Raw genomic sequence first — 11,774 nt, forward strand, 5'->3', positions numbered from 1 at the left:
AATTCTTTCAGCTCCCTCCTTGAATCTTTATTATTGCTCCATTAGTTCAAGTTCCATTTTCCCTCACTTAGAGCAATGTTTCTCTAACTTAAATAAAAGACAAAAGAAAAAAATTATATAAACCTCATGATTTTGCTTAAAGACATGCAAACAAAATTTGGTATAAACTCCTTACTCTTGTACTTCATATAAAACTCTAAACAACTTATACATTACTTTCATAACAGGTAAAATTTAAATTACTGAATTAGCTTAAAGTAACAGTACGATCTTCCTGAAACTAACCTTCCAACTTTGAATTATGAGTATAAAGTATGCTCAGATATATTTCTTTATACTCTGCCTCTGTGTTTTTACTTCTGTGACTCTCAATCATGGTCTTTGGAATATTTCACAAAATAATTTCGATAACTGGGGACTCTGTACTATTTCAGGATAACCAGTCTTCATACTTAGCTAAACTCTGGCACTATGCAGCTCTCAAATGCCAGTTTTAATGAGTTGTCATTTGATAACTCAGTAAAGCTTGTTTTCTCATTTGAAAATAAGGTTAACATGGAGGAGCTATTGAAATCTGCAGTATTTAGATGTATACAATCAGATACAAAAAAAAATATCATATTTGCTTTTGCTTTGGTAGTAACTGCTCATCAGTGATGCAAGTTGGTTACATATAAAAATAGAGTTACACTGTTGATTACACAGTGAAAATGCTTTTTAAGAGACATGCCAGTGCTTCTGGGCACTGAAAACTTAGTTTTCTCAGCCCATCTTTTTTAAACTAGCATGCTCCATAGGAGTTTGTTTATAGAATGTACCATGCTAATAAGAAAACTTGGGAACAATTTTTAGAGTACTGATGTAGGGATTTTTTTTCCTTGCGATAAAGTATAATGTAAGAAGGGTCGCTTTCGTATTAACTAGCTCTCAGAATAAAGAAGGCTGCACATACAATTCACATTATTAAATGACAGCCAAATTTTCTGATTAAATAATGTGTTAGTCAATTTTGATTTAGAAAAGAAAAAGAAGTTTCTGGATTTTTCTCACGATGGAAAGTTTTTAGTTTGGACCTTAAACTCACAACTTATTACTCAGAGAGCAAGGCTTTAAAAACTGTCAATCTTTTCTTGATTCTTAAGATCAATTTCAAATGACACCCCTACATAAAACCTATCAGAGGTCCTAGCTCTATTGTTGTTCAGTTGCTCAGTTGTGTCCAATTCTTTGCAACCCTATGGACTGAAGCATGCCAGGCCCCCTTGTCCTTCACCATCTCCTGGAGTTTGCTCAACCTCATGTCCATCGAGTCAGTAATGCCATCCAACCATCTCATCCTCTGTGATCCCCTCCTCCTGCCTTCAATCTTTCCCAGCATTACGGTCTTTTCTAATAAGTCAGCTCTTCACATCAGGTGGCCAAAGTATTAGAGCTTCAGCTTCCACGTCAGTCCTTCCAATGAGTATTCAGGATTGATTTCCTTTAGAATGGACTGGTTTGATCTCCTTGCAGTCCAAGGGACTCTCAAGAGTCTTCTTCAACACCACAGTTCAGAAGCATCAATTCTTCACAGCCTTCTTTATGATCCAGCTCTCACATCCATACATGACTACTGGAAAAACCATAGCTTTGACTAGACAGACCTTTGTTGGCAAGGTAATGTCTCTGCTTTTTATTATGCTGTCTAGGTTTGTCATAACTTTTCTTCCAAGGAGCAGTCGTCTTTTTATTTCATGGCTGCAGTCACCATCTGCAGTGATTTTGAAGCCCAAGAAAATAGAGTCTGTCATTGTTTCCATTGTTTCTCCATCTATTTGCCATAAAGTGATGGGACCCGTGATCTCATGGTCCATGATCTTTGTTTTTTGAATGTTGAGTTTTAAGCCAAATTTTTCACTCTCCTCTTTCACTTTCATCAAGAGGCTCTTTAGTTCTTCTTTGCTTTCTGCCATTAGAGTGGTGTCACCTGCTTACCTGAGGTTATTAATATTTCTCCCAGCAATCTTGATTCCAGCTTGTGCTTCATCCAGCCCGGCATTTAACATGATGTACTCTGCATAGAAGTTAAATAAGCAGGGTGACAATATACAGCCTTGACATATTCCTTTCCCAGTTTTGAATCAGTCCATTGTTCCACGTCCAGTTCTAACTGTTGCTTCTTGACATACATGTAGATTTCTCAGGAGGCAAATAAGATGGTTTGGTATTCCCGTCTCTTTCAGAATTTTCTAGTTTGTTGTGATCCACACAGTCAAAGGCTTTAGTGCAGTCAATGAAGCAGAAGTAGATGTTTATCTGGAATTCTCTTCCTTTTCTGATGATCTAACAGATGTTGGCAACTTGAACTCTGGCTCCTCTACCTTTTCTAAATCCAGCTTGAACATCTGGAAGTTCACAGTTCGCATACAGTTGAAGCCTGGCTTGGAAAATTTTGAGCATTACTTTGCTAGCGTGTGAGATGAGTGCAATTGTGTGGTAGTTTGAACATTCTTTGGCATTGCCTTTCTTTGGGATTGGAATGAAAACTGACCATTTCCAGTCCTGTGGTTACTGCTGAGTATTCCAAATTTACTGGCATATTGAGTGCAGCACTTTAACAGCATAATCTTTTGGGATTTTATCTTTGGGGATTTTATCTTTGGGGATTAAATAGCTCCCCTGGAATTCCATTACCTCCAGGAGCTTTGTTCGTAGTGATGCTTCCTAAGGCCCATTTGACTTCGCACTCCAAGATGTCTGGTGCTAGGTGAGTGATCATGAGCACACCATTGTGGTTATCTGGGTCATTAGGATCTGTTTTCTATAGTTCTTCTGTGTATTGTTGCCACCATTTCTTAATATCTTCTGCTTCTGTTAGGTTGATACTGTTCCTGTCCATTATTGTGCCCATCTTTGCAAGAAATGTTCCCTTGGTGTCTCTAATTTTCTTGAAGAGATCTTGAGTCTTTCCCGTTCTATTGTTTTCCTCTATTTCTTTGTATTGATCACTGAGGAAGGCTTTCTTATCTCTCCTTGCTATTCTTTGAAACTCTGCATTCAGATGGGGATATCTTTTCTTTTCTCCTTTGCCTTTAGCTTCTCTTCTTTTCTCAGCTATTTGTAAGGCCTCCTCAGACAAACATTTTGCCTTTTTGCATTTCTTTTTCTTGGGGATGGTCTTGATCTCCACCTCCTTGCTCTATTAGGATAGACAGAGCTGAAGTTTTTATTTTTTACACATCTTTCCCACTCAGTCATCTGTGAGGTCTTTGGATGCACGTAGTGAAAATTCAGAATCTTACAGAGAGTATTCAGAAATGTTTAATGAATGATGAATACATAATAAATAAAAGTTACCCAAAGTGGCCACCACTCTTAACGATGCTCTGCTGCAGTACTGAACTTAGGTATTGTCTCTCTGTTTCTCGTGTTTCAGTCATACAAGTAAAATTGAAAAAGTTTTTTCTTTGCCTCAGTAGAAGAGCAAACTTAACTTTATGGTGTAAATTTTCAAAGTTTATGGTCCTTCAGGGTACAAGGCCTTAAATATAGGTCCCCAGGTTCCCTTATGGATAAACAGAATTGAAGCCTTCTCTTTAGTATTTAACTGGGAAAGACTAGTGATGTGTCTCATGTGTGCTAGACTGTATTTTTCTTGGTCCCTAAATTCAATGGGTGTGACATGAAGTTACCCTGAATGAAGATCATGATGCATCCTCCCTTAAAAATTTTACCTAAGTAGATAAGAATCCACACTGTTCCTTAATAGAGGACCCTGGTTCTAGGCTTCCCCTAGCCACTCATAGGTCCATGGCAAATAGGGTGACCAACTGTCCTTGTTTCCCTCGGACTGAGAGGCTTCCAGATGCAGGAATTTCAGTGCTGGAACTGAGACAGCCACAGGCAAACTGGGAAGGGCAATCATCCTAAATTGACAAAATGTTGTGAGCCCTCATGCCCATTCCCCTGGTGACAGAAACATTTAAGCCAGTCCAGTGAGTAATTCCAATCTCTACAGATGCAGACATACATATATATAAAGTGTCTGCTTAACCATCCCCTACCCCACCTTCTTCTGGACTAGCAACATTTCTTTAGTTACAGCAATGGGTTGTGAATCTTACCCAAATGATAGAATCACCTGGAGGGCTTGCTAAATACAGATTATTGAACCTCACCCCTAGAGCGTTTATTTCAGTAGGCCTGGAGTCAGACACAAAAATAGCTTTTCTTGTAAGTTATGAGCTGATACTGATAATGCTGCTCTGGAGATCTAGCTTTTAGAACCGATGCTCTAAAAGTTTGCATCTTACTGTCTTCTTCTGAAACTAACTGGGCTTCCCTCGTGGCTCAGATGGTCAAGAATCTGCTTGCAATGCAGGAGACCAAGTTTGGGTTGAGAAGATCCCCTGGAGAAGGGAATGACAACCCAGCTCAGTATTCTTGCCGGGAGAATTCCATGGACAGAAGAGCCTGATGGGCTACAGTCCTTAGGGTTGCAAAGAGTTGGACACAACTGAGTGACTAACACTGTTACTGTCTGAAACGAACATGTAATCAAAAAAGTCAATTAAAAGTATGAAGGCATGAATCAACAATATAAAGTACACACTATTGGAAGAATTAATCTTTATTTCTTATGCAGTTCTCAGTGGTGAATACAGTTTAAAATCAAAATTTTAATACTTAAAAATGTAATATAAATTTTTGTAGGGGTGTGAGGGAGTTCTCTGTTACCAGGTTTACTTTAATGACCGTGATTTCTCTGTGGAAAAGTAAGCACACTGTACCACACAGTTCTGATGACATTTGGTTCCTTTACTGTGTGCTCAAATCTACAGTTGAAATACTCTTTATATTTAATCTGAACCACAGTTTCACAATTGTCACTGTCTCTGCTCCCCTGGTGGCTCAGAGGCTAAAGCATCTGCCTGCAATGAGGGAGACCCGGGCTCGATCCCTGAGTTTGGAAGATCCCCTGGAGAAGGAAATGGCAACCCACTCCAGTACTCTTGCTTGGAAAATCCCAGGGACAGAGGAGCCTGGTAGGCTAACAAACAGTCCATGGGGTCGCAAATAGTCGGACACGACTGAGTGACTTCACTTAATTACTGGCATACAAAGGGAGGGAAAGTGCATTCAGATCACAGTCTGCACTTCTCTCAACCTATGAAAAGTTTTTAATGTAACTGAACATGTAACAAAAATATAAAAGCTACACATTTGATTTTATCCTTATATTCTGCCCAACTCCTGCTGACCACAGTACACACACCTTGCTTTCAACTGAGAAATATCCTCAAAGGTAGGTTTCTGACTGCCCTCATTTCGATGTCGTATTTGACCTAGAAGAAACTAAGTACAGAGCTTTGATGGCAGAATTTCAATCACGTATCTGTAAAAGGTTTCCATGGAAATGAGTCTGAACCAGAATAACATTACCATTATCATGAAAAAAAAAAAAAAAGAGGAAAAAATGAAATGGCCCCCTCGCAGACACTAGTTTTCAATAATAACCATTTTTGTCTTTGTCCCCAGCGTTCCGGAGGTGCTCTGGCCATTCCTTTGTGTGCATTCCAGGGGACCGTGTCTCTCCAAGCCCCGACCGGGAAAACCCTATCTCTGTCTACCTATGAGGTGAGCGCAGAAGGGCAAAAAATAACCCCAGCCTCTAAGAAAATAGAAGTCTACCGATCCAAAAGTGTTGGCCATGAACCAAACTCAGAAGATTCTGCCTCCACATTTGCGGACACCAGTGTGAAAATCCACTTGGAGGTTCTTGAAATTTGTGATAATGAAGAGGCCCTGGACACAGTGTCAATCATTAGCAACATCAGCCAGTCCTCCACGCAGGTCAGATCGCCCTCCTTACGCTACTCACGGAAGGAGAACAGATTCGTTTCCTGTGATTTAGGGGAAACAGCCTCATATTCTCTCTTTTTACCCACAACTAATCCCGATGGTGATATCAACATCTCCATTCCAGACACTGTGGAGGCACACAGGCAGAACAGCAAAAGGCAGAGCCACGAGACTGTTGGCTACCAGGAGGAAATCCAGCTGTTAAATAAAGCTTACCGGAAAAGAGAAGAAGAAAGCAAGGGTGACTAGTGATCATTTAGCCTGATAAAGGCAAGAATGGCTCTGCAACTTCAAATGACTAAACCAACACCTTTATTCTGAGGCTTATTGATTTTCTTTTTTATTTGTTGGTTTACACTTAACAGTTAATTATTTTTAGCACAAACAGCTGAAACTAGTGCAAACACTTAAGTGCTTTTGATGTGTTACTTATAGATCACTCACTGTGGCAATTAAAAGGTTCTGTTTCTTATACGATTTCTAAAAATCTTTTCTAAATCAAAACCCTGGTATAGTTTACTAATGTTTTCACCTATATCTGTCAACCTCAGAGTAAACAGAAAATTGTAGAAAGTCATTGAAAATATTGTTCTCATGCATGTGTCTTGACACATAATGTTGGCCCTTACTGCAAGGGGGAAAATGGCATTTGGGGAATGGAAGAAATATAGCAAAACTCTGAGTTGTATGTGAAGAAAGAAAGAATGAAAAAGAAGTTGCTCCATCGTGTCCGACTCTTTGTGACCCTGTAGACTGTAGCCTACCAGGCTCCTCCGTGCATGGGATTTTCCAGGTAAGAGTACTGGAGTGGGTTATATGTGAAGAGGCTTGCCTAAATGTGGCTAGCAAAGCAAGCTTATTACAGTTACTGCTTTAGCTTCATACTGATATCTAGGAAATACATTCCTGCATAAAATAGCAAATAAGCTTCCAACTCTGAAACATGCATGTCCCTAGTCTATACCTAGTTGTTCCCTTCATTTCTATAAAGTACAAATTGTTTACTGACTTTTTTATTTCTCTCTTAAATATGAGTGTTCTCCTTTCATCTTTTCAGTATGTTGACTGCTCTTAAATATATTGTATGTTAGAAGTAGAATTGGAAGTAGCTCTTAAACATATTGGAAAAGGTTGTAAATATATACTTCTCATTTCTAGAAGTGTTTTGTTTATTTGAACAGAAACTAGGAAAAAAACACTCCAAGATTGTTCTGTGAGGTACACCCAAGTAGAGTAACACAATTCTGGATAGAGCAGAGGAAAAATCCTCTAAGTCCAAATTAAAGGGTCTGTTTCTAAGGCTACAGATTTGGCAAACATCCTTAGATGCTCTTGAAGCATAGAAAATTTTAGTTCACCTATATTCCAAGTTTAGGTGCTTTTTTATTTCCTTCGCAAAGATGTGTGTGCCTCAAGCAAAGAAACAATTCAATATAATTTATTGATTGTGAGGTATATATTTCAAGATTAATTTTTAAATGTGTTACATTGCAAAATGCAGATATCACCTTGTTAGAATAATAGTAACGTACGTATCAAAAATTAAGAAGTGATTTTTCTTTAAATTGCTTTATTCTGATCTTTGTGTAAACATATATTAAATGTATTACTTAAATGTTTATTTTTCAAAGTTATTAAGATTGACATTCTACAGTTTTAAACTTTGTACACTCTCACTTTACTCACATATCTTTGTTATTACTTACAGACAGTGAATTATTTTTTTAAATGATTTATTTTGGCTTCCATTTCATTATGTTGAATCAGAATTCTAAATTATTTCACATAATCATTCAGATTGTTTTATCTTTAGATTATTTTTTTTTGCTACCAAGAAATCACTTTCAAAATAATTATCTCAATGGATTTTCCTTATCTTTCATTAACTTCTCAATATATCTTTATTTAAACTTGAGAAGCAAATGTAATGCCACCAGTAATGTTTGAAAACAAAGCTTAAAATAATGTATAACATATAAATTCAAATTCAGATGTATTCTCATTACAAATATAGTTAATTTAATATTTTTTAAGATCAAACTTGAGGGTTAATATATGACAAATGGCCAGATTAATCTGACAGTATAAATCAAGTGTTAAATGCCTGTTATAAAAGCAAAAGTTGAATATTCTAATAATGCTTTGTAAAAGATGGGTTTTGATATGTTAAATTTAGATGTATAACTTTATAAAACAGAAAAGCGATTTTGCTGCTCAAAGTATAATTTCTACCAGCAAGGAAATTACAAACAGAATCATAATAAAAATGAAGAAAATAATAAAGGCAGCTCCTTTATAACTGTGCAGCACTTTGAATGGAAAGGAGGAGATGATGAAAATCAAGGTTTAATGAACATAGGGACTTGATTGTAAGACCGTAACAGCCCTTTTCTCTCCTGTGTGGCGTTTTCTTTTCACTGGACTTGGGCCTATGCTGGGGGAACTGAATACAAAACAAAAAAACACTAGGATATTCCCATTTAATTGTCTTTGGTTGTTGAATTAACTATATGATGGATACACTTAAAAGTTCTGTTGTACTGATACAATACCAGGATTATTTACCCTCAAGCCATAGACTAATCAGCATCACATTGGTAACCTGTAACACTTCAAACTCCAAGGCAACAGGAAATGGATCTCAAGAAAAATCTACAGGGGCCTATGCTAAAACATGAACGGCTCCTATCAATCCCTGTTAAGAGAGGGAAAAGTTTGACTGCTGCTGTTAAGTCACTTCAGTCATATCTGACCCTGTGTGACCCCATAGACAGCAGCCCACCAGGCTCCCCTGTCCCTGGGATTCTCCAGGCAAGAACATTGCAATGGGTTGCCCATTTCCTTCTCCAATGGAGGAAAGTGAAAAGTGAAAGGGATGTCGCTCAGTCGTCTCCGACTCTTCTCGACCCCATGGACTGCAGCCCACCAGGCTCCTCCATCCATGGGATTTTCCAGGCAAGAGTACTGGAGTGGGGTGCCATTGCCTTCTCCAACTACACCAGTATAAAATCTGCCTACTCTTTAATGTGATTATGATTGTAAAAATGTGTTCTGGTATAGACATATCCTTGTAGATATTTTGGGCTATGTTTAAATATCTTACCTTTGCATTGTTATATTGTTCTTATTATTAATAAATGCTCCACTTCATATAGTTTAACTCTTTTCTCCACAGACTGATATAGCTGAAGACAAAAACTGTTTACTTAATAAAAATATCACCACCTGGTGGTGACTCCTATAAACTGAAAAGTCATAATACCTAAAATTTCCCAATAATATAAAAGCATATTACATAATCCCAAAGACTTCCAAGAGTTATGACTGACAGAGGCAACCATTTTGAAGACAGCAAATATCACAGTATTAATTAGAACATAATTTTTAAAAGGCTTGGTAATGCATTATTCGGAAGTTTTTTCTCAATGTAGTTCTGTAGTACTGAATTTCATAAATAGATTTTCTCTTAATTTCTTATACTATTCAGCTACTTTCATTCATGTATTCATCATAATATTTAGTGAATGTCTATTTCATGCTAAAAATTATTCTAGGTACATAGGATTATAACTGCAAACAAAAACAAAAAAAAAAGTGTGTGTATATACACATATATACTGTGACTAGACAGTGAGCACACACGAGACTTCAACTTCCTTTATTCTTGGGGAGTATGGTTGTTCTACAGTGTTGTGTTGGTTTTGGCTATAAATACTTTCCTCACATCTGACATCATGTGTGAGTTCTGGTGTTCCCCAAACCACTATCAATTTTAATAATTCACTAGAAGACCTCATAGAACTCCTTGAAAGTTGTATAGTCACAGTTATGGTATATTACAAGGAAATGATACAGATCACAATCAGCCAAGAGGAGAAGCACATACAGCAGAATCCAGAAAAAAGGCCTAAGTGTGGAGCCTCTGTTTTCCTTTCCCTGAGGAGTCGTGAACAGTACTACTTTCCTAGCATCAATGTGTGACAACACATGTGGAATATTGCCAATAAGGAATGAATCTTGCTGTGCAGCCTTTAATGGGGCTTCTTCATGGTAGGAGTAGGGCAAATACGGTTGACTGCTTCCAAGACTGATCTCAGTTTCCATCTCCTCAGGAGGTAAAGCTTATATGGAATGAATAACTCAAATTTACTAGACTAAATCACATTTTTACTATCTGGCTGATCTAAGGACTTCAAAGTCACTTCTATCACGTATAACATTCCAACGGTTTAGTTACTTCCCCAAAAGAGCAAAGGTCAGGCCTCTCTTTGGACAGGATTAAGCTCTTCACTACATATATGTACACTGGTCATATCCAGCTCTTACACAGGTCATATATAGTGCTTCACTACATATATATGTATATATGCATATGATATATCTCAGGTAATGCTAAGTATTTTGACCTAAAATAGGCACCAGATGTAGTTTTAAAAATTAGAATAAAGGAATAATGACAGAAGAAGTGTTGTTTTCAAATATTTCAGTGAGGAAAGCATTCACTGATTAACGTAACATTTCATCAGAGATGCAAGCCAAACATCAAGGTGTTAACTGATTTGGTTCTTGGTAAAAGCTCTCTTCTTGGCTTGTAGACAGCCTCTGTCCTCACATGGTCTTCCTTCTGAGGAAAGAGAGAGCGAGCTCTCTGGTGTCATTTGAAACATTACCTCGAACAATCCACACTATTTCCTTCTTCTTTTGTTCCTATCAATTCCAATGACTATCTAGTCCTATACTGAAAAATGCACATATTTGTATATTGGCTGTGCCCAATGGGTACACTTATTTAAACTATTCATTCCTATAATTTTAATATTAGCTGCTGCTGCTGCTAAGTCGCTTCAGTCATGTCCGACTCTGTGCGACCCCATAGACAGCAGCCCACCAGGCTCCCCCATCCCTGGGATTCTCCAGGCAAGAACACTGAAGTGGGTTGCCATTTCCTTCTCCAGTGCATGAAAGTGAAAAGTGAAAGTGAAGTCGCTCAGTCGTGTCTGACTCTTAGCGACCCCATGGACTGCAGCCCACCAGGCTCCTCCGTCCATGGGATTTTCCAGGCAAGAGTGACGGGGTGGGGTGCCATGCCTTCTCCATAATATTACCTAGGAACTCCCAAAACATACACTCAGTCTTCTCTCTCTACACTTTTAACTCATATAGCCAACTGCTTTCTAGACATCAATTTGTATGTTTCATAGTTGCCTCAAACTCTACAATTATTAATTACATATATTAACTCAAGCCTCACCCCTCCAACTTCCCCCCACCAAAATCTTCCTCATCCTATGTCCTTTATATTTTAGGATACAGTACCTCTCTGTTGGATCATCTTTCAAATCTTCAACTTAGGAGTCACCTGACCCTTTCCTCTAATTCTCCACATTCAATGAATTACCAAATCTTGACCATCTTTTTCCCATTCAGTTCAGTTCAGTCACTCAATCATGTTCGACTCTTTGCAACCCCATGAATTGCAGCATGCCAGGCCTCCCTGTCCATCACCAACTCCTAGAGTTCACCCAAACTCATGTCTATCGAGTTGGTGATGCCATCCAGCCATCTCATCCTCTGTCATCCCCTTCTCCTCCTGCCCCCAATCCCTCCCAGCATAAGAGGCTTTTCCAAGGAGTCAACTCTTCGCATGAGGTGGCCAAAGTATTGGAGTTTTAGCTTTAGCATCATTCCTTCCAAAGAACACCCAGGACTGATCTCCTTGCAGTCCAGGGGACTCTCAAGAGTCTTCTCCAACACCACAGTTCAAACGCATCAATTCTTCGGCGCTCAGCCTTCTTCACAGTCCAACTCTCACATCCATACATGACCACTGGGAAAACCATAGCCTTGACTAGATGGACCTTTGATGGCAAAGTAATGTCTCTGCTTTTGAATATGCTCTCTAGGTTGGTCATAACTTTCCTTCCAAGGAGTAA

The 11,774-nt window shown here is 38.4% G+C and overlaps 1 protein-coding gene across 1 annotated transcript in view; it reads left to right on the plus strand.

Moving 5' to 3' along the window:
• The window catches only part of GPR149 (G protein-coupled receptor 149), an 84,116-nt gene extending 77,576 nt beyond the window's left edge, over window positions 1-6,540 (plus strand). Inside the window, exon 4 of the mRNA XM_005675569.3 lies at window positions 5,518-6,540. Within this exon, the coding sequence (XP_005675626.2) occupies window positions 5,518-6,090 (573 nt within the window). The 3' untranslated portion in view covers window positions 6,091-6,540. The remainder of the gene's footprint in view (window positions 1-5,517) is intronic.

The sequence above is a fragment of the Capra hircus genome, chromosome 1 (assembly GCF_001704415.2).
Source record: "Capra hircus breed San Clemente chromosome 1, ASM170441v1, whole genome shotgun sequence".
Classification (NCBI taxonomy): domain Eukaryota; kingdom Metazoa; phylum Chordata; class Mammalia; order Artiodactyla; family Bovidae; genus Capra; species Capra hircus.